Here is a 23,039-nt window from a genome sequence, read left to right as displayed (position 1 = left end):
GACAAGGTAGCTGCAGAAGCAAAGGCTGAATGGCACGTCCCTCACCCAGCCTGCTTGTTTGAGCGCACAGAACTACTTCATTTTAGTACAGGTACTCCATTTGTGACCCAGTCAAACCAGTAACGTTGCCAATGTGAGCGTGTGTGTTCTGGAGCACCGTAGGAGATGCTGTCCTTACGGATGCCTTTTCCAGTACGTAGGAATCCCTCAGAGTTTGTAAGAGGGGCTCGGCCGCTGGTTTCCAAACGGGCCTTGGAGCGTGGCTGTCCCGCTCAGTCAGCACCGGCGCGGCGCTCCCCGAAAGCGCTCCCGCAGCTCCAGGCCTGGCCCCGCGGGGCAGACTGGCCACAGGCGGCCGCGCAGCGCCGCCACCGCCCCCCCCCGGCGGGCCCCCAGCAGCGGGGGGCGGGGAGCCCCCGCCCGGCTCGGCGCCCGGCCCAGCTGCCCGCTCCGGCACGCCAGAGGCTGCGCCCGGGGCCGCCCGAGGCGCAGGGACCCACCGCCCGCCCGCCCCGGCCCCTCAGGTGCGGGGAGAGGAGCCGCCCGGGGCGGCCGGGCCACCTTCGGGAGCACGGCAGCGGGCCGAGGCCCGTCCGGAGGGCTCGCTGGGCCCGCCCGGAGGGCTCGGTGTTCCCGGACTCCCCGCAAGGGCCCGGGGCTAGCCGCTCCCCGCCGCCCGGCAGGAGGGGGCCGAGGGAAGGCCGGGCGGCGGCCCCACTCCCTCGGCGGGGAGGGGCGGCGAGGCGCGCGGGCCATGGCGGGCCTCCCGCCGTACCACGTGACGCCGCGGCGCCCCCTCCGCGCGCAGGCGGCGGCGCACGGCCAGGCGGCGGAAGCGGCGGGCGCTGGGCCCGCCCCGCGGCGGCGCCGGCGGGAAGTGAGGTTTGCGGAGCCGCCCCCGCCGCGGGAAAGCGGCAGCTTCGGTCCGGCGTGGTGTGGCGAGGCGGCGGTGGGCCGGGGTGGGGGGCGGCGGGCGGCGGGCAGGATGGTGGGGGGTAGCGAGGGGCAGGCGCCGCCGGACGCCCCCGAGCTGAAGCGCAGGCGGAAGAGCCCCCGGTTGGCGGCGGCGGCGCGGGCGGAGGAGGCCGAGGCGGAGGCCGAGGCCGAGCTCGGCCCCGGCGGGGCGCTGGAGGGTGAGCGGCGCGGGCGGGCGCGTGTAGCGCCCCGCGGCGGATCCCGCGGTTGAGGGTGCGGGGAGCGACGTGAAACGGCGGGCGGGCGGGCTGGCCCCCAGGGGGAGGCGGGGGGCGGCCCGGTACAGGGGGTGGGGTCGGGCCCGAGGCGGGGACGCCCTCCGGCTGGGAGCACGGGGGTGCCCCGCGGGGAGCGGGGGAGCGTGGTTCGCTGCCCCTGGAAGGCTGTCAAGCCCGGTGGGCTGGAACGGAACCGCCGGGCCCCGCCGCGCCTTGCAGCTGTTTCTTGTTGCAGGAGCCGAGCACCCCTTCGGGACCCCGGAGCCCTTGACCCGACCCCCGATAAGGGCGCGCAGGTCGCCAGGTGGGTCCGAGCGCGGGGGGGTTACAGCGCGCGCAGCTCCCGGGGGACGGGGCCTGCGGGGCTCAGGCCTGCAGGCGGGGACATCCCACCGCCGTGGCCGTTCCCTGCGGCGGACCGGAGGAATGCTGCTCCATCTTCCCGAAGGTCGGGGCGTGCGGAGCATGCTGGAGCCCTTAGCGGCCTGTTTCACCCCGATGGTGGTGAAACACCAACCCAGGACCTTGTCACAGCGCGAAAACGGGTGATACCTGACGTTGCTAACACCGCTTTGCTTTCAAAGGCTGGATTTAAATACGGTACCTGGAACTGCAAAACCAGCTCGCTTTGAGGCTGTGCTGTGTGCAGTGGGAAGCATCACTTATGAGGAACTGCATAACCGAGGCTGCGCCAAGCGTATATCCATACTTGCTTCCCAGCGCCGGGCTGGGCAGGCTGATGCATTATCTCTGTGTGGCACCTTCTTCTTTCTTTAGTTGATGAAAACTGCATCCTCCTCAAAACTTTAGAGAGATGCTAACTTTGTGTAATGCAATCATGTGGCTTTAGCCTGGTGTTCCACCAGAAAACCGCAAGCAAGCTGTTTCCTTCCCTTTTAGTTTCTTGGTCTATTTTGAGTTGAGAACGGGGCAACTCACAGATGGATGAGTTGGCCCAGCCCAAGACTCTCTCCCATCCTGTCCATATTCTTGCAACAGGGCTGTCTCCAAGCTTTTGTTGCAGCTGCAGCGCATGCCCTTAATGACGTGGCACTGCCCTTAAAAAGGGCTGCCAGTGCTATGCTTCAGAAGCAGAATGTCCAGGAGGTGTGGAAAAACCTTATCTCGAGGGAGGAAGAGAGGCTATGAGTATTTCTTTTGGCAAAGTACAAAGGTGAAGCTGTTGCTCCCAAACAAATGGCATAACGTGCGGGGTATTTTCAGTGTGGCTGGGCTGCTTTAGGAGGTGCAGCTGAGTGTTGGCTCTTTTTAATGTAGACACCTCTAAAAATGAGGTTGTGGGGAGAGGTGTGCTCCCCCCACCTCCCTGCACTCTTTACAGTGGTATTTGATCATAGTCATGACAGGTGTAAAAGTATAATGTTTAGAGATGCTAATGCTTCCTACAGAAATGAAGAAGCATCTTCCCTCCCCACAGTCCTCCCACCTGTAGCTATACAGCATTGGTTTCTTGTCTGCTGAGTTTAGAGGAATGCAGGGTCTATGAGGTGGCAGGACAAGCAGGCTGGATTTTTATAAGGATGTAATTGTTATCCTTCTCTGAGAGCAGAATGGAAGCAAAACCACAACTAGAGAAACCAGTTTCTGGCTTCTGCTTAGAGGTTTTTTAAAATAGAGATTAGGAAACCTGCTTCTAGAGCTACAAAGCTTTGAGAGCCTACAAACCCTGCCCCGAATCAAGGCATCTTCTGGATCAGTGAGCTAAAGATACAGACTGGCAATCTCTGTTGAAATTGTCTTAAAATATGCCAGTAGAGTGTATGATTGTAGGAGTTAAAGGCAGGCACTAGGTGGTTTTGGCACTCGAGTTTGTGCTGTCTGCAATGGCTGTGGGATGTTGCAGCACGTGTGTGGAAGGCTTATCTCTGTGATGGAAGAGGTTGAACCTGCAGGGTTCAATCAATATGTACTAGACTTCATAGAACAAGTTCCAAGGTGTTAAAATAGTAGCTTTATATTTTGGTTTATAAACGTGTAGTTTATGGACTCGCTGATTTTGAATCCCTTTGACTACACCAGTGTATGGAATGGGGATAGTCAGATCATCAGTGTCTCTTGGCAGGTGGCTGGCTTGCAAATTTCAGGTGGATTGGAAAATCCTCACTAGCTTCCAGGGAGGCAGGAATGATCCTTTGGGTAGGAGGCTTAAGGCCTTGTAAGGAAAGAACAGGCCTGTCTGGAATGGAATTTGTGTTTATGTGTATTTCTAGGAAAGTTCAACTTGATAAAGGGGGAGTTTCCTTTCCTCTGTGGGGGATGCCATGCGTGCTGTCTGCTTGCACTAATACTCCCTGTTGGCGATACCCGGTGTTACAGAAGGTGCTGGTTCACAAGCTGTGTTTGTGTGAGAAACAAAGTTGTGTGAATTTAAATCTTTCCTTTTTATGTTAGCTTTTAAGGACGCTTTGAGAGACGGGGTATTGATTGATGCAAAGGGGGCAGGAATGAAATGCGTGGACTGCATAAGTAGCCCTCTTTAGATTCATAGATCTTTCTGGTCTTGTGATTACTAGCTGCTGCTACTAAGGAGATTTTCTTTGCAAAACCTCAATACGTTATGGGTATGTTGTTTGGCATTCCTGAAGCTCAAGTAATTTGGTGAGGATCTTCATCCTTAGCTTGGTGAGAAATAGATCACTCAACAGCTTTTTACGATGGTTTGAAAATACACTATCCCCCTTGCTATGTGCAAATACTTTACAGTTGTACATGTGACTTAATAGCTTAGTTTAAAACTTGCATTTTTCTCTCCTGTTTGTGTTTTTTGTTTGTTTTTTTTTTTTCTCCTTTGTGTGCTTCACATACACTGGTGTGCTAAAACTGCCAGAACATATTAGAAAAAGGTTGTTTTCTTTTCTTGAAGTAAAATTAATCAACACTAGGTGGCAAGCTGTGTGTTGCCCTCATATGTATAGTAAAAGAGCTGTAGAAGAAACACATTAAACCCTGGGAGAACCCAGTTCTGTTAAACGAATACAGGGGCTCAGTGTGAATGTTACAGAGAAGTTTTACCAATTGTATTCTTCCCTTTACCGTTTCCTCTGCTTATGCCCTTCAGCTTGATGGCTGCATTGTGGTCTGTGTTCCACAGCTGCACTACAGCTTTGTTCCATACCAGAACCTTTTCTGGGCAAATGTGTGGTTGTACTTTATCCTTTGAAACTTCTTTTCCTGGTGTTCTGCTTTTGACTGCCTTTCCAGCCCCGACCTTTGCTCTGTGACGTTTGTCATCTTACAGGGCTTTACTCTTTCTAATTAGTAACATTGGCTAAGTTGGGGCTCAGCATCTGAATGGCTGTGAAATTTGGCAAACGGTGTAAAGGTGCTGCTTTAGATTACTTCCAGCTATCTGAGAGGATTAAATTAGGAGCTTAGGTGTCCTAAATTGCCATTATGGCTAATGAGAGAAAGAGACCCAGCTAAAGGATAGCTTGGATTACATAAAAAGGGACTTAAGTTCTATATTTGCTTCTCTCTCTTTTCCCCTCTGTCTGTGGAAGACAGCGCAATTATTGTTTGTGAGTTGTGTTCCCAAAGCTGTGGAGGAAATTCTCTTTACTCCCACATTTGTGTATTTACTGGTTTACACTGAATCCCTTTAGTGTAAGGTGTTCCTTGGTCCGTTTGGTGTCTTGATACCTGGGTTTCTTTCCAAGTGTTTTTAAGCCAACGGCTCCTAAAAATAATTAAAAAAAAGGTTTGTGGTTGTGTAGACAGCTATGTTTGTAGCTCAAATTTACCATAACCTTTTCGAGTCTTAGTTGCTTTTAGTTATATTTTAAGAAAGTAACTCTTGGGAGATCGCACATAAATCACTGATTTAGATCATGTATGTTCTGAAACTTTGTCTTCATCCTTCAATTTTATGATGATATGAGCACAAATATATATGCACCTACACTAATACTCTTTTTCTTTTTTATCTGTTTTGCCTCCTAACAGACAGTTCTTTAATTTGTTTTGTTCCAGAGAGTCCAGTAAATGAAAAAGCAGAGGCTTATGACAGTAACGAACCCGAGAAACCAGCAGAGTATCAACCTAACATTTATACGCTGTTAAAAGGTAACAACACTAGTTTTATCAGTACCTTTTCCATGATGTAACAAATGGTTGCTTAAATGTGTTAAATTGCATTCTTTCAGTTCTGTTACAAAAGGGGAGTTGTTAAGTTGAAATCTGAATGGATGAAGAAGTTGGTGTGTTTTTTGAAAAAAAATAAATTTCAGGGTGTGCTCCTGCCCATGAATTAGATTAAAACTGATTGTAGTATGACAGTCATCTGCTGTGATTTAAAACCTTAAAAGTTCAAGAAAGCAATGTTTTAAACTTTGATAAATACATAGCTGTTTGGTTTTTTGAAAAGCAAATGAAAAAGATGAGTTGCATCATACCTGCTTCAAAAACTGTTATGAAAGTGGGTCTTTAATTGCCTCAGGCAAAGCAAAACAAAACTGTTCTTTTTCTAAACGGATGAGTTACTTTTGACTTTAGCAGGGGGAACAAGTGATTTCAAAGTGAGAGAGCACTTCTGTTCATTGCTCGGGAGATTTTTCTCGATGTGTGTTCCAGAAGCGATAGGGAAATACGAGGAAGAAAATACAGGATACTTTTTAGCCTAGGAGAAGGTAGATGTGTTATTACAGGTGGTTTGAATACATCTGAACAGATAGGCTATATAAGGGAGGTTTTTAGGAGAAGCTGGTGACTGGTTAGAGAGTAAGGTTGGGACTTGCGTGAATTTGGTCAGTAGCAGTCCTAATCACACAGTGTTTCTGGGGGAGCACTGACAGCAGCTGTGAGCGCAGGCTGACAGAACACAGGCGTGAACCAGGTAGCGGAGATGTGCACAAGAACATGTCGGTGTCAGCCTGCTGTTTGCCGGCAGCACACACAGGCATTTTGCTCAGGCAGTTCAGAACATGCCTGTGTTTGCTGGAGTCCCTCTGGTCTGAGAGCAGTTGTTGTTAAGGTGGTAGTTTTACACTGTTTATTTTTGGGTTTCCATCCTGCCGAATAGTTTCGGTTTCACAAGTGACAAAACTTGTACCCTCCGTTATCAACCAATTAGTGCTGCTAATTTCCCATCCTTTGCATTTTGTCATTGTCACATTATTTTTTTAAAGGAAAAATAGGAAGGATAAATTTGTGTCATATTGGGAAAAGCAGGTTGAAGGGCCAAATTAAGCTCCTCCTATTAGATAATAGTAGCTTTCTCCATCTACAGAGGGGTCCAAGAGGCTGGTCTGTGGTGCAGGTTTGGTTTGGCAGCACAGCGTATACTCCTTCCCTAATAACCTTTGAAGATTTCACAGAAAGAGCTAAAAGCAGTATGGCTTGTCTGTCTTATTCCGACCTCTGATGTGATAACAGAGTTCTTTCATTTGTGCTTTGGTTTCAGAAAGAAAAGCTGACTTCCTTGAGAAAAATCAAGAGCACCGCCACTCAGCTACATCACAGAGTAAGTTGAAAAATAGTTAGTCTTTCCCTCTAATTAACTGAAAAATACAGAATTAAGGTTTTTCTCGTGCCCTGGGGGACACTGTCTGGGAAGGCTGAAAGGGACCCAGGAGGCAGATCCAAATGGAAGCTGGAGAAGGCAGCAATTCCAGAGCCCTTCCATGAGGTTATTCAACTGACTGACCGCATAAAATGACCCACTTGGTGGGGTTTTTTTTTGGCTGGGTTAGGAAATGAAGTTGACTCATGGGACAATCAGTAAGTGCAGAGCATGTACTAGTGGCATTGTCAGGGTGAGCTGAGGAAGGGAACAAAACCACCTTTTGGTTGCAGTAAATGTTAAATTAGTTTGAACACATCACCTTCCCTTCTAGCCTTTTCCCTGGGTAATGGTGGCCTGCTGTGACTGAATTAGTTGTCATACTCCTGGAGAGCAGCAGCATTTTTCTTTGCTGGCAAACTCCAGTCGGGTCGTGTAATGACCAGTTCTTTGTGTTTCAGATTTTTGTATTTGTTGTTGGCTTTTTTTGGCAGTTTTGTTGCTTGTTTTTTTTTTTTTTTTCCTCTTGGAAGAGTAGTTGAAAGAAGGGGAAAAATTGTTCTGAATTCTTAGTAGCCTTCTGCTCTTAATGTCTGGGCATTTGTTTCTATCTTGAACAGGTTTAGATAAACAGAATCTTGTAAAACAGAATTCAGTCTGGAGAACCTGGGGGACATTGGAGTTTGGGTTTTTTTTGTTTTGGTTTTTTTGGGGGGTTGGGGGGGTGGTTGGTTGTTGGGGTTTTTTTTTAAACCATAGTGCCTTCCGGAAGAGAAGCTTGTCTTGTGGTAGCTGCACATCTGTGAAACGCCTTTGAAAAATGAATTGATGCAGGGAGTTCTCGCTCCTCTGGTACTTTTTCCTCTGCTATACCAGAGGTAATAGACGCTGCAGAAGTGACCAGTTCTGTATTGAGTGAGAGCTCTGGAGAATCACTTGAAACTCTGAAAGCTCTAAGGTGTCTGCAGAAGTTATGCCTTTTGAGTTAGGCGAGACAAATAATTTTCTTGGCCTTCATGCAGATTGTGTTGTAAATAAGGCAAGATTGTTAGGTAGGATAGGATCTGTTTTTAAGCTGTTTATTGAATACTTTTTCCTTCAGGGTACGAATCACAGCTGTCTCCTAAATATGAAATCTAGTCTTTGCAAACAGGACTACATTGTAAAACATTATAGAATTAGGTGATTTTAATCTGTTAACTATTACAAGACTTATTTAAGCGTAGCCAGTTACAAGCTCCATGTCTGTGCTATATCTCAGAGTGGGGGGTTGAAATTACAGAATAGTGTAGCTTGTTAAGCCAGTTAAGCTCCAGCTTAAACCAGAGCTGCTTTTAGCACCTTCTGCAATTACATTCATACAGAAACAAAGTCACAGAATTTATTTTAGTGTTCTTGAAATAACTACTGCAGGGTGTGTTTGTTCAATTTATTCTCAATAGTGCCATTGACAGTGTCCTGATTTGGTTATATATTATTAAAGAGCCTTCAGCTTTGAACCAGTTGCTGTAATTCACAAGGAGCCAGAAATTCTTGTGTCTTTTTAATTAACTGAATGCAGAAAACATGCTGACCAGTAATTGCACTGTATATATTCATACTGGTCTCTTGGGAAAGTTGTTCATAACACTCTCCTTATGGATAATGTCTTATACTTTGCTGTCTGAGCCCATTTAAATAAATAGACCAAAAGTAGAAATTGAAATTAGAAGTTGAAAGCTTGCATTTTTATTTAAGAGCACAATTCATCCCAAGAAACTGACTGCTGGTGAAGCAGGACTCTGACCCAAGCTAGATGGAAAGGGGTTATGAGACTGTGCCGCTTTGGTTTTGCTGCTTATGCCTTGCATCATGGTGTTTTTCCAATATGTGTGTTAACTGAGCTTCCATTTTTCTGTCCCTCAAATTCTGGAGCAAAATCAGGAAATTTAATTGAGACATAGTATCCTTGTGCAGAAAACAGGTTGTTAAATCTTTGCTATTTTGTCATCTTGTCACTTGAAATGCCTGTTTTTTATTAGCATAACTTCTCAAGAGTTAGAAGTCCTCGGGGATGATCTGTGATAGGTTGGGGACTTGTGTTTGTTGTGCAAGATTGTCAAGATGGCTTAAGAACTGACATTTGGCAAATAGCGTAGATAGAGAGTTGGTCTGCCAGTTGAGTGGGACTTCCAATAGTGGTGAACGTGTCCTTTTCCATGTTCAAGACTAGCCTTGCTTGAACACAATGATGCAGAAGGGAACAGAAAGCCTCATACTTGATACAGCCCTACCCAGGATGGGGTTGCAGCCTCCTTTGCTCCTACTTAGCAGGACAGTGTTTGCTTCAACAAGGTGTTAGGTGAGGGTGCTTTGTTAACCTTCGTGTAACCTTGGTAGACTTTCGTATGTAAAAGCATAACTAAGAATAGCTTTTTGTTGAAAATAATGCAGTTTGGTGATTTCGTCTCCCTGCAAAATTCTCTGCTGGAAGATTGCTTATAATTGTTGTCTTAGTATTTTTCTCATATTCCTTTCTCAATCTCTTAACAGGAAGAAGTAAATTTCGAGATCAGTCCGGAATAAGGAAAGAGTCACAGCCTTTAGCCAGAAGTAAGACTTCTGCTTTCACTTCTATTTCACACTTGTGTTACATTTAACCATTTTCATGCCTGTTCAAATATTAGATTTCCTGGTAGCTGGTGTTAAACAGGGGGTCCTTGCCAGAGCAGATGACTTGCTTGCTAGGGCATGTGTTTTCAGCATGAAGGATGTGTTGTCTGGTAGGTAACATTTCCACTTGAATTGAAGGTCTTCCATCTGTAGTGTTTACAAGACTTGCTTCAAGGTTAAGACTGGAGCAGGCCTAGTGGTGTTCTTATTTAACAGTTGTTGTGGTGTTGTCCTGATAAAAGTTAGGATATGAAAAGGTAGCATAAGGTGCACAGTTCTTTCCTGTACCCAGGGAGATTAGTGTATTTTGTCAGTAATTTTACTGGGAACAGAATCAAGCCTTACAGAATCAGACTTGTTTAGGTTGGAAAAGACCTTGAAGATCATGTCCAGCTGTTAGCCCAGCACTGCCAAGGCCAGCACTAACCCATGTCCCCAAGTGCCACATTGCACATCTTTTAAATACCTCCAGGGGCAGTGACTCTGCCACCTCCCTGGGCAGCCTGTTCCAGTGCCTGACCACCCTTTCAGTGAAGACATTTTTCCTAATACCCCATCTAAACCTCCCCTGGCACAGCTTGAGGCTGTTTTCTGTTGACTGGGCCTGATCTCCTGGTCATCCTGTACGTGCTGCATGGTGGCACTCAGGATGAGCTGCTCCATAACCTTCCCTGACACCGAGGTCAGGCCGATAGGCCTGTAGTTCCCTGGATCCTCATTCCAGCCCTTCTTGTAGATGGGTGTCACATTTGCTAACCTCCAGTCAATTGGGACTTTGCCATTTAACCGGGACGACTGATAAATGACTGGAAGTGGCTCAGTGAGCACTTCTACCATCTCCCTCAGTACCCTTGGGTGGATCTCATCCGTCCCCATAGACTTGTGTGTGTCTTAGTGGTGCAGCAGGTCACCAACTGTTTCCCCTTGGATTATGGGGCCTTCATTCTGCTCCCCATCCCTGTCTTCCAGCTCAGGGGTTTGGGTAAAACAACTGAAGAACAACTGGTCTTAGTATTACAGGCTGAAGCAAAGAAGGCATTAAGTACCTCAGCCTTTTCCTCATTCTTTGTCACTGCTTCCCCCTGCATCCAATAAAGGACGGAGACTCTCCTCAGCCCTCGTTTCGTTGCTGATGTATTTATAGAAAGTTTTTTTTCTTTTATGGCATTTATGCCTGTACCAGATCAAACAACTGTTAATTTCATTGAAATACAAAACCAAATCAAAATATCTGATATTCTGTATTAATCTTGTGCACTGTTTGCTGTGTGTATGCTTTGTGAAGCTGACCAATCCAAAGATCACAAACATTTTCTGATAGTGTTGATCACCAGTGTTTGAGATGCAAAGACTGCTGCAGAAATTATTTTTATCCTTATGGGGATAGGAAGGAGAAACAACAACACAGAAACCATTCTGGTGATGCCAGGTTTTGTATAGGGCTTTTTCTGCAGAGCCTAAATGTAGGGAAAAGCTTGATGTTTTTCAGAACTGTTTTAAGCTCTTAGTTTGGATTTGATTAAATAAAATATTGATAAACTTTCAGAAGAGCTCCTTTTCCAGAAGAATGTCCAATTTCTTAGTCAATCTAAAGTGTGTAAAAATGTCCTTTTTTAATGCTGTCACTTCATTAAGTTGCTAAATAAGTTCCAAGTTCTTGTTTTTCTGTTTAAAACTAGAACATCATCTTTATGCTTTTCAACTAATGTACCAGTAGCTTGAGAGTGGGATGAGTTCATTGACTTCTACTGTTTTGTCTTATTTTCCTCTCACTTGTCGACTTCTGATTCCTTTTAAAACATTTTCTTCCTGTTTGCTGCTCTTTTCCATAGGTGACAGTGAATCGCAGGGTGGATTTCACAAGAGCTGGACTTGGTTACTGGTTCTGTTAATTAGTGTTCCATTGTTTTATTTCATCTGGAGTAGAGTTCCAAGTCTTCTAGATGCAACTTTGTCAAGTAGAGATACTCAAATTCTGCAAGCGTTTCGGGCCCGGATGAAGAAATTACAAAATACTTACCAAAGTCAGGATCCCAGTCTGTGGAAAAGAACCCATGTGTTGCTTGAGAAGCACCTTAACACTTCCCACCTGCATTTGGAGCCAGCCATTTTACTGTTTACAGCTGGCCAAGAAGCTGAGAAAGCACTGAGGTGCCTAAGTAATGAGATTGCTGATGCGATGGCCTTCTCCCAGGATGCTACTACAATCAAAATTAATGGGGAAGACAAAGCCATATTGGATAGTGACATTGTTAAGCTGGAGGTAGATAATGAGCTCAGCTCTGGGTTCAGAGAAGGCAAGAAAGTAGCAGTGGTGCATCGATTTGAGTTACTGCCTGCAGGCTCCACCCTGATCTTTTACAAGTACTGTGACCATGAAAATGCGGCATTTAAGGATGTGGCTCTTCTACTTACAGTTCTCCTGGATGAGCAGTCGCTTAGAAAGAGCCTCACCTTGCAAGAAGTGGAGGAGAAAGTCCGGGATTTCCTCTGGGCGAAGTTTACTGGTTCAGATGTCACTAGTTCTTATAATAGCATGGACACAGATAAGCTGAGTGGACTGTGGAGCCGTATATCTCATCTTGTGTTGCCTGTTTGGCCTGAAAAAGACCTCCCTGTGGAGGGATGCACATAGAAGTTATTGCAGAGGGCTCAGGAAAGGAGGAGGACAGAAAATGTATGTAAGGGAAGAATTTACTGTGGTTGCTGAGCTCAGGCAGCATACAGTCCTTTCTATGCAGAGAAATACCACCAAGTGGCAGGGTTGTTTCTGCTAAAGTAACTGGGACTTCTCTAAATCAACTGCAGAATGTAAGCAAGGAACTTGCTGGTTGTTGGTAAGTTGTGTTCAGCGACTTATTCAGGCTTGGTGTCCTGGAGCTGGAAGTAAGTCTCTACTAGTGCAGAACCACTCACTTGCTTCTGAAGCTTATTTGGTGTACTGTTGCTATGAGGATCCTTTTCTGGTGGTGCATAAAGCTGGTATGGCGTTTAAGAAGGTAATAGTACGCAAAAACATCACCTTCATCTGCTAGAATTCCTTACTTTTAACATAAGAAAAAAATAAACTGAAAATTATGATAGGTGTGAATCTAAGCACAAGCTTTTTCTTGGTCCATCCGATCACAACATAGATGTCAGCTGTCTCTGGTGGCTTCTAGAAATGGCAAAATTGCTTGAAAGGTTTGTGACTTGTAGAGAACCTTTCAGCAAGTGTTTCTTCCTTAAAGGAGCCTGCCCCAAACAGTTCTGGAGAGGAGGAAAGCTGAGGTACAAAGGATTGTTTAATGTTAGTAGTACTGATGTCAGTTAAATAATCCCTCAGCACCTCTTTGCCTTGCTGCTTCTAGGAACTCTTTGACAAAGTTTGGCAAGTCTTAAAATTTTGGGAGGAGTGATAAAATGTCAGCCGTGTATGTACTATCTCCTTTCCAAACAAAAGTTTAGGAAGACATAGGTTATTTCACATTTTAATAAGATAATTATTTTTGATCAAAATAATTTATTTGTGGTACTTGGTACCCTAGAAAAATAACCTTTCTTCATGTGTCTGCATATAACCAGTTGCTTGCTGTATAAGCTTCTAGTGAAGAACAGATTTGCAATGCATGTTTTTAAAATACATTTTTTCTAATGTGCCTCATGCTGAGAATCACTCACACACCAGACTAAAAACATGTACTTGTTTCTATTTTAAGTATTTAGCGTAAAGAAATAAGAGAATTGCAGCACTTCCATTTTATTGCTGTTACCGTATGCTCTTGAACTATTGGTCCGTGTGCATTTGGTTGTATTGAGTATGAAGGAATGTGTGAAGACTGCTCTCAAATTAATGGGATGTTTTCTTGCAACAGCTGAGGTTAGTGACTCTCAGACCCATCCTTTATGCACAAGGCCCTTGAGCTGTCCTGTTGCAAAAAGTTCTTCTTAACCAGGAAAACCTCTTGAGGTGCTGGAGTTTCTGGCTTCTTTGTGCAAGGAGAGGTTTGGGGTGTTAAGTGGAATGGGTCAAAACTACCTTAAGCATATAAAAACACAGTTTGAGAGACATGAAGCTGTGGTCACTTCAACCAGAGGTGGATTTGTACTAACTACTGAGAGCTAGTAGTGGACAGTGCTTTTTATTTTAATGGGAAGAAATATCAACAGTAAAAAGACATGGAAGTGCTGCTGTTCTGGATGTTTAAGAATAGCTCAGGAAGGAAAAGATGGCATTTACATTTTGGACATTTCACTGGACAAATGTTTTTTTAAGAAAACAACTGTGACTTATTTCCAAGTATGTCCTGATAGCATATTTGTATATTATGTAAACTATTTTAGTAATCATTAAAAATAAATATGTGTTTGTTTTATAAGCTGTTTTTAAGATCTGTCAGTTGAATTTTAAGTGGTCAGACTTTTATTTTTTACATGTTTAACATTGTTTCTTTTGCCTTTGACCAAATACACACACCTAAAATGTACAACCTTTTCCAAAATTTAAGAAACTTGAGTGGAGTGGTAGATACTGAGATGCAGATGCATTTATTTGATAATATCAGGGCTTTTCTCTAACAGGGAACACTTCAGGAAATTGTAACAATTCTGAATTGTCTTTTACTTGGTGTTCTTGTACTAATTCCTCAGTTCTGATTTCAGCTGGAACTAATGATAAGATATGGTTCACTTGCTTCATTAGTCTGATACGAGAGTCAGCAGCTGACAAAAGGGATGACTTCATTCTTGTTCCACTCCTAGCTGCATGTTCCTGTACCTCTGCTGGTGCAAACTAGTGCACTGTGAACTGGCTGGAGGGAGAGTCTTACTGCAAACGAGCTTAGGAAAAAAGTATATAACGAGCAGAAGTGGCAACCACAAAAAAAGACAAAGTGGTGACATGAAGGCAGGAGATTCCATGCTGTTATACAAGTAAAACACGTAATCCAGGTTATTTTCTGTTTCTAAAACTGCACCCCCTGCCCCCCGATTATGGGGTATTAAAGAGCTATGTACCCGTTTTAAGAAAAAGTAGGAAGGTGCCTGGAAACTAAAGATATAAAGTTCTATGTAATGTAGACAAAGGAGAATAGAGCTGCTTTTTTTTGTTAACTGTAGGGAAAGATAAATCCGAAGCAAATTGGTATATGCAGTAGCCCCTTCTGGAGGATGGGAAAGGCTCAGGATTAGAAGACTGTTCCTGGTCTAGAACTAGTAGGTCCTTCTTGTAGCTGTTTGTGGCTTTGTCCTTTAAAGGCTGTCATTAAATGTCCACAGGTACTTAATGCAGATCTCATTAAGTAACTCCTCCTCAGCCAGAGGTGAAGAGTAATGTCTGTCTGTGTTGCTCACAGGCAGCTGATTACTATCCTCCTTGTATAATTATTTCATTGCCTGCAGTAAGCATAGCCATTTGATGTTTTCTAAACTGTAAAATACTTTGGCTTCTTCTAGGGAAATCTCACATCTGAAGTTGAACTGTCACTAAGTGTCAGCAGATCAGCAAATTGGTCTTTGACAACAAAAATGTGCTTACATAGACAAAGACACCAGGTCTGGCCTTGGGACTCAAAAGGGGATGTTTCTTGTTCTGTGGCCTTACAAGGTACAAACTTTGGGCAGAACATAATCTTTGGGGAGCCGAACCAGCTACACATCAATTTGCAGACAAAATTTCCAGCACTCTGCAAATTGAACTGGAAAATGCAGTCAGACTGCTCCTTGCGTTGCCAGCAGACAGACCCCTGTAGCTGGCCAAAGCCCCCTTGCAGATAGCCATCCCAGGTGGAAGGTGGAGCGTGGCCCCTCTCCTGCTGTCACCTTTGAGCACCTGGGGGGTGGCAATACCTGTATTTCCTCAGCAGTGGTTGTCCTGAAAGGCACCCAGAACAATGCGCAGCCCTGTCTGTTGTTACCTTGTCTCTCACACCCTGCTCTGAGTCATGTTGCACTGAGCAGTGGAGTTTCGAGCATGCTAAGCAGGTTCGTTAAAAGGACTAATTTTTTTTTCATGCCAACAAAAGCATTTTATCATTTTTCACAAATTAAAAAGTTGTGGTTTTCATCTCTATTTCTGAAAAGTAGGTTTGTTTTGAAGTAATAAAAGATTCAGCTCAAACTGAGTGTAAAAGGGCAGGTGAGCTCCATGTTAAGGTAGGCATAAAAGTATTTGCTATACAGAATGCAGCTATATGCACCATCTGCGGCGCAATCGCCAGCATGCTTTATTTGGGGGAATAAAGAATCGGGGTTTGGAGGTGTGTAATGATACATAAACAACTTGCCAGATGCTGTGCTAGGACTGTGTAGCACAGCTGGAAAACTGAGAACAAATCTGAAGTGATCCCTTTATTTTATAAGCCTGAATCATGTAAGAACAATTTTCATGCATTGTTTCTGCTGTAAGACAAACTGCAGAATTGTAGGAGTATGGAGCAGGAGGTGGGGGTTGGATCCCGTAGTCCTCACAGCTGTCCTGTGTCTTGTTTTATTGTCAGCTCCTGACAGTTGGATTTATAATTGAAGGACTGAACAACCTCATTCCATGTCCAACAGGTGGAAGCACCCTTCCCCAAATTCCTCCATGGCTCTTGGGAGCCATGTCAGTCAAGGAAAGGAGGGGGGGAGTCTGGGGGGCTTGAGCCGATCTTTTGGCTGCAATAGCCAGCTGCCCCTTTCTAATTTTAGAAGGGGTGCGCAAGAGTAGTATGGAGTGGAAAACTTTCCAAACCTCTCTCTGAAAGCTGCAATAACCAAGTTAGCGTAAGATGAGATTGTGGCTCTTTACTTTTAACTTAGTATCTGTCTCCATCCTCTACTTTCAGTGCTTGGGCAGTGCTTGCTGCAGTTATCTCCGTTCCTTCGCTAGTTAATGAGCAGTTCATCAAACTGGAGTGTGTTCCGTTCTTTTTCTCTCAGGTGGGGCTATTTGAAGGTAAAAGTTTATTTCTAATCTTGAAGAATTTCACAAGATGATTGCATTTTCTGTAAGAATGTCTTTCTCTTCTCTTTTCGTGTGATGTTTGCCTATCAGACCTTTCTGCTCATTGGTAGGGACTCTTTGGAAAGTTTTACAATTCAGTTCCACTGGCAGATACAGAGAATAAATATAAGCCATATAGAAGTAAAACCAGTAGACAAACATTCCTTTTTAACTTCGACAGAAAACAAATGATTTTGATGTTTGAGAAAATCCTAATGTGATGTTTGCCTGAAGATGAAAAGGAGGAGCATGAAACTAGATTAACTGCTTCCAAGCAGAAAAGAGAAACTATGTTTAAAAGCATAATTAAAGAGGTAGGTGCATTACTAAAGTGCTGAATAATTTAAATAGGTTGCCAATCCGGCAATATTAAGCAGTGAATTTAAGACAACGCTAGGTGATGACGGGGAATGTAATAATGTAATTTGCCCTAGTCTGCAATCAGGGCTTCCATAGACTGTAGTAATACTGTTTTCATTGTCTGAAATTGTCATTATTATTATTATTACTTACAGTCTTCTCCTGTGTTTGTGAGGAGTAGATTTGCTCTTTGACAACTCGGGAGGGAATTAGGCCCTACTTCCCACTTTTTCCCATTGGAGCTGTGCTCATCTTCTGGTATTCAAGTACTTTTTCCCTTATCAGGCAAAACAAAATAGTTTTCAAAGGTTTAAGCACTGACATCTCAACCTTATATTTTGTTTCAAAGGAGGTTTGCTGACGCTGGAAAATATACGCTGTAATTAATTTGGTTCTTTTACATACACAAACTAAGGTTAAATGTGTATCCTGTAATTGTGACATGATTTAGTTCTGCATTGCCTAAGCTTCACAGCAGTAATGGTCTCTTGGTGTTTAGGGTGTTTTCGGATGGTGTTCCCTTACTGAAATAATTTATATGCAAAGTGTTGACCATTCACTAGAGGGGAGGCTATGTAAAAATTGTTTAATCTTTTTTGGTTAAGAAAAAAAAAGCCTCAGTTTTAGTGATTCTTTAGTAGTTGGGTAGATAACTCTCCACCCCTGTGCTCCCCCAAGAAATTGGGCATCTGTAGTCAGTCGTGCTAATGACTGAAAACCAGACTCTGGTGAAGTTGTAGACAAACCCTGAAGGAGACATTCCCAAAATAACTGTAGGAAGAATATATTTTTTTCCCCTATTCTAACAACTTCCCTTCTTCAGTGGAAATAATTTTGTTATAGCTGGATAACATCTTAAACCTATTTTTGAAATGTGGGTGGCTTTAATGCGTCTTCGGGGTGGAATCTGCAACAGAAAGTAGTATCCTAACAAACTCTTTGGGGTTTGTAATGACTGTTAAAAGGGAAATTAAGCTGGTGGTAGTCATCTCTGAAGTTTTGCAAATGTTGTTTATTTAAACTTAAATTTGGCAACTGGGAAGCTGTAATCGGAGCCACTTTCATTTGGGAAAAAAGAAAGATTATTTTTATAAAGATGACTTAGCTATGAATACAAATGACTAAAAAGTGGTGCCCTAGTTTCGACTGAAGCTGCTTCGGGAATGCCAGCATCAGCGCTGGCACCGCTCTGCAGCTGAGGTTTAATAAACATTGCGAAGTCCCGTTCTTGCATCCAAACCCAGAGCTCTGCCACGGCTCTTTATTTTGATATCATTTGCGTGTGGACTGAACCGGCAAGTCAAGCCTGCACAGCCGTCGGGGGGAAGGAAAGAAAAAAAAAAAAAAAGCTTTGAGGAACATACTGGCAAACCCCTGCGGGGCTCAGGGAGGTTTGCCAGGGCCCGAACCTCCCCGGCCCCTGAGGTGACAGGGGGGAAGCCGGGCCTCGTGAAAGGTGCGCTGGGCCGGCGCCGCCCTCAGCCCTCCCCGCCACCCCGGCTGCACCAGCGGCGCCGGGCTCCGCTCCTCAGCGGGATAGGCTGCTCCCCGGGGGCGCCGCCGCCGGCCGCCCCGCTGCTCGGCTGGGAGGCCGCGCTGCAGCCAGCATGGCCGCGGCCGCAGGCGAGGGGGAGCGGCGTCACGCCGCCATGTTGGGAAGGTCCGCGGCAGGGCCAGTTCTCGCGAGATTTGGCCGCTCGCTCCCGCCCTGCCCCGCGCCGCCGCTCTCGCCGCCGCTGCCGCTCCGTGTCAGTTGCTGGCCGGTAATGGCGACGGGCTGGCGCCGCTGAGGGGGCTGCGCGCCGGCGGTCAGCGGAGCCGAGTTCGGGGCGCCGCCAGCTCCCGCCGCCCTGCTGTCTGCTTCTGCGGGATGTGCCGGGACCTGCCCCCGGGGCAGCGGGCGTCGATCGCCGCCACGACCAGGTGAGGAGGCTCCCCCGCGCCGCCGCCGCCCCAGGCCGCGCTCGGCCCGGCGCCGCCGGCCGTTGCTGTCCCGTGAGGGGCCGGGGCGGGGCCGGGTTCGGCTGCTGGCGGGGGCTCGGCGGCCCGGGGTGCCGGCGGCCCAGGTGCCGGCGGTGCTGCCGGCTGTCACTTGGCTCGGCCTCCGCTGGTGCCGCCGCCGGGCTCCGCCGCCCTCTGCCTCACCCGCCTCAGCCTTGAAGTCTCTTTCCTCTTCCAGTTTTAACTTGTTTTCTCCTGCTGGTTATATCAGGGGTGGCGGAGGAAGGCGGAGGGTCGGGCAGCTCTGGTTCCACTGTTGTCGCCTTGTATGGGAAAACCGCCGGAACCAGGCTTTTCGGGGGAGCCGCGCCGGCTCGGCTCGCTGTCCGCCCCCAGCGCTGCCCCGGGCCGGGCCCCCCTCGGCAGCCGCCCCGCTGGACTGCGCCGGGCTTGCGACGGCGCTTTTAAAGTTTAAATGTGTAGAGGGCACGGGGGGCTTCCTGCCCTTGGGCTGGGGCTGGCTGGGCTGCGGAGGAGGACTGGGATCGCTTGGTGTCAGCCCGCTAAAAGTGCGTCTTTGCATCCTTGGGTAGCATCTGCCCCGAGTGCTTTGTGACTTTGTTGTCATTTCATCTTGGCTGTTGTTGGCGTGGAGGTTTTTATGCTAGTGTGACTGTGGCTTTTTCTTCTGTGGGTGCAGTTTTCTGTGGTACAAAGCCTACTGTTGATGTATTTCTTCTGGAATAGTTTATCTGTCTTTGTCTTTGGATATAAGCTCTATCTCGGTGAGCAAGTGTCTCCTGGCACGTCGCGTACATACATGCACATAGAGGTTTATGTGTTAAACAGCTTCATTGTGTAGATGAACCATCCAGTGTCTTGCAATTGAAAATTTGCAACTTCGCTCAGTTCTGCATTTTTATCATCTTAAATTCCTTCACAGTGCCTGAGAGCATACAGGCTTGAAAACTCATTCAAGAGCCTACAGCAACCAAAAGTATAATACTTGTGGGACAGGCATGCTGGAGCTGTAGACAGTCGGGTGCTTGATTGTTGTTTTGCATGTGAGCTCAGAATGTTCTGTCGGTCTGTCTGCATGGACAGGCTCAGTTACGTGAACTGCTTGCTCGTTCATACAGTTCTGGTTGCTACAACAGTTTCATTAGGTCATGCTTTAGATAATTAAATGCAACTGAGGGTGTGGCCACGCAAACACTGTAAACTGTTGAAGGCTTCAGTTTCTGTGACGCTACCTTAAACAAAGGTATGCTGCATCCACTAAATAGAGCAACTTAATTTATGTAGCAATGACACATTTCTACAAGGGGCCATGGTACTGCGGAAATTATACTGCTGATTGGTGTAGATCTGGTAGACTCCCTAGGCTAGGTGTAGTGTTAACTGAAGGAATGTGATTTTAAAACTATAAAAACACTTTGTGTGGATTTGCTTTACTAAGCTTACTAAGCTTTGGTGCATAGCTTAAGTTTGCCACTGTAACACTGGAAAGACTTTACAGATAGAACAGTCCCAGCGTGGATGGTGTCGTTCACGTCTTCAGATAACTTGATCAGCAATTTGTGCCACCGTAGTAAAAGCATACCTTAAATAGGTAAGACTTTAATCTTGGAATTGCTGCATCTACTCTAAAGGTTTTATTGACTTGCGTATACTGAACTTTCTGTGTCTCCTTGCACCTGAGAAAGTTATGTCAAACACACCTGTGGATAAAGTTGTTAACGTGATTAGTCTCATTGACTTTAGTGTGCCCAGATGAGGCTGTAGTCCTGTTAACATCTTTAAAGTTAGGCATGTGTTTGACATCAGGAGAGTTAGTATGCATAGCCCTCGAGCTATTTTATATTGCTGTATCAGTGGCAGTTAGGTGAAGTTGTACAACATAAGGTGAGTGAGCATGATGTGCTGTTGCTGCTTCTCTTCCCCCCCTTTGACCAGTTCTGGCATTGATTGTGCAGCAGCCTGACTCAGTTTGGTAAACTGGTAGAAAACCAACCCAACCAAAAAAAAGGAGTGAATAATTTTCTGCTGGGTTAGTGAGCTGGACTGGCTTGTGATGCAATCAGATGAGCACTGCATCTATCACAGAGGAGTCACAAGTTTGCTGGGGAAGGTGGGGAGGAATATATGCATTCCTTCATCACTGCCAAGTTGTTCAATCTCAACTCTACCTTAGAAATTTACATCAGGAGCATGACTTTTTTTTATCAGTACAGCAATGCTGTTTGAACTGTGCTACTAATGTACATGAGCTAATATAATTAATGCTATTCAAACCCGTCTAGGGTGTATTAATAGGAGAACAGGTATAGTGGTTTAATAACGATAACAGAAGGGTTTTGGTAGTTGAGTGCAGAGAGAAAACCTTTCCGGTATAGTTAATATATTAGGCATGTGGCTGGATCACAACGAGTATAAAATTTATCCATAGAACAGATGCAAGTGCTTGGAAGATACATATATCTTTCTCATTGTGCTATTGATGTAATAGACTTCAACGGACTACTGGATTGAGAATAAACTTACTTGTATGCATAAGTTTGAAACCTTTATCAATATACTGGGGAAAGAATAGAGCAAATAAATTAACTAATCAATTATGCGATGTCAGTTGAAACTTACTGAATGCTAACAAAAATTCTGGTGTGTTTTAGCTTCGGAAGAACACTCCTCACTGATGGCAGAATTTCACACTAAGTTCGATCCATGGCAAAAGAGTGTAAAAGCTTAAAAAAAGTTTTTCTCTGATATTTTCCAGTCATTAACATGATGTGTTATGATTGCTAATAGCAAAATACATTAGGTGGAAGTATGCTGAAACAGAAAAGTCTGGATTTAGGGTTTAGTTGCTTTAAAGCTTTTAATGGGATAGAATTATTTAAATATGAGAAAATATTTTATTGCTGTTTTTAGCTAGTTCAAGAAAGTGTCTTCTCAGCAGAGTCCTGGTATCAGTCTTTGTAATTCCAGGTCAGAGACACAGCTGGTGGTCACTGTTCACCTTGTCATGGGGTTTTGGTTTGTTGTTTTTTTTTTCTTTTCACATCTCATGTCATTGAGATGTTTTTCAGACACTACTTCTGAATGCAATTTCAAAGCGAAGGCGTCAAACTTGAGAGAGTGACATTTGGCATATTTTCCCTGAAGTTTTCATGCACTTTATTCTGATTTGACAAAAAAATAGCCATCAGTCTGTAGTTGACACAGATGCAGATAAAGTTGCTGCTCTGCTTGTATGTGCTTGGTATTGTTGAGCAGTTGAAAGCTGTTGTCTTAGACTCCCAAAATTGGCAGGTCTGGTTCTTGTACTTGGCTGAGAGGATTGCTTGTGAGTTCCATGAAGATTCCCTCCGAGTGGACTGTTCCTTTTGAGCTGATAACAGGACTTGAAGAATTTGAGCATATTCTGCTGAATGGATTTATTATGGGCTGCAAGAATTGAAATCTACTGTGCAGTTTCTAGTAACTGGAGATGGGACTGAGTGAACTTTTGTTTTGAAGGCCAAGGAAACAAATGCAGGAGTGTTTTATTTGCTCTTGAAATGAGGGTATGTTGCTTATTTTCTTTTCCATCATAAATGCTAAGGTCTTTGAAGTCAAAGAAAATACAGAACTTCTGAATGGATAGGCAAACCCTTGTGTGCATCTCCTTAATAAACAGATGCATTATCTGTGCCTTTGTACTCGATTTCTTCGTGAACAATGAATCGAGTTTCACTAGCTGTCACAACATTCATTTCAATAGGTTTCCTCAGAGTACCTCCTAGCATGTGATGTAGCAGCGTAAGACATTCAATGCATTTTACTTTCAGTAAAACTGCTAATCCATTTTTAGTGCCAGGGTTTTTTTTCATCACTTTTGCATCACTTGTGATGCATCAGAGACACTTCTGCGCAAGTTGCCATGTCATCTTGTGGCAGAATGGCATTGTAAATGTCCATCCTCATGTACAGTTGGAGAGAATCAGATTGAGAAATGTTTCATTTATAGAAAAAATCCTCACTATAGTTTGAATGCAAATTTAGCAGCTGGCTAATGCCAGTGATTTAATCTTACAGCTCTAGGAAACATATTTGTATTTTTCTTCTGTATTTTCTGACATTTGATGGGTGTATGACTGTTGATGTAATTTATCTTCCTGGTTAACAGCTAGAGGTAGTGACATGTGCTTTGAAATTCTTTACTACTTTTCTGTTTGCATGTGTGTTGTATCTTGATGGCTCATTTTTTTTAATAGTACCTCAATATCCCTAAAAGCTTTTTAAATGGTTTTCTAGCTTAAGACAGATCAACTTTTGTTGGTGTGTTTCTTTCACTTTTGAAGCTTTTTTTGGTTTTACTTACTGTTTTCCAAAATCGTAGTGATTGGAATGTGAGTTCTGGTATATTTACTGT

General features: G+C 44.9%; 2 protein-coding genes across 10 annotated transcripts in view; both read left to right on the top strand.

Annotated features, from left to right (window-relative positions):
• The first annotated feature begins 615 nt into the window (after positions 1 to 615).
• LOC308071664 (torsin-1A-interacting protein 1-like) lies at positions 616 to 13,721 on the top strand. 3 transcript variants are annotated; one of them, XM_080407435.1, is made up of 6 exons: positions 971 to 1,133; positions 1,429 to 1,497; positions 5,184 to 5,276; positions 6,613 to 6,672; positions 9,244 to 9,303; positions 11,196 to 13,721. In XM_080407435.1, the coding sequence occupies exons 1-6, from the start codon at positions 986 to 988 to the stop codon at positions 11,996 to 11,998; spliced, it is 1,233 nt and encodes a 410-aa protein (XP_080263561.1). In that variant the 5' UTR covers positions 971 to 985; the 3' UTR covers positions 11,999 to 13,721. The 3 variants fall into 3 exon arrangements, with proteins under 3 accessions (XP_080263562.1, XP_080263561.1, XP_080263560.1); XM_080407434.1 differs by having other exon boundaries at positions 5,157 to 5,276; XM_080407436.1 differs by lacking the exons at positions 971 to 1,133; positions 1,429 to 1,497 and adding an exon at positions 616 to 923.
• A 135-nt stretch (positions 13,722 to 13,856) lies between these two features.
• CEP350 (centrosomal protein 350) overlaps positions 13,857 to 23,039 on the top strand; it is an 80,766-nt gene continuing 71,583 nt past the window's right edge. For all 7 annotated transcript variants that reach the window (XM_080407361.1, XM_080407359.1, XM_080407363.1 and 4 more), the window contains exon 1: positions 13,857 to 18,607. The gene's annotated coding sequence lies outside the window, so the exon portion shown is untranslated. The remainder of the gene's footprint in view (positions 18,608 to 23,039) is intronic.

This window comes from Falco punctatus (assembly GCF_963210335.1).
Source record: "Falco punctatus genome assembly, chromosome: 11".
Taxonomy (NCBI): Eukaryota; Metazoa; Chordata; class Aves; order Falconiformes; family Falconidae; genus Falco; species Falco punctatus.
This window is presented reverse-complemented; position numbering and strand designations above follow the sequence as displayed.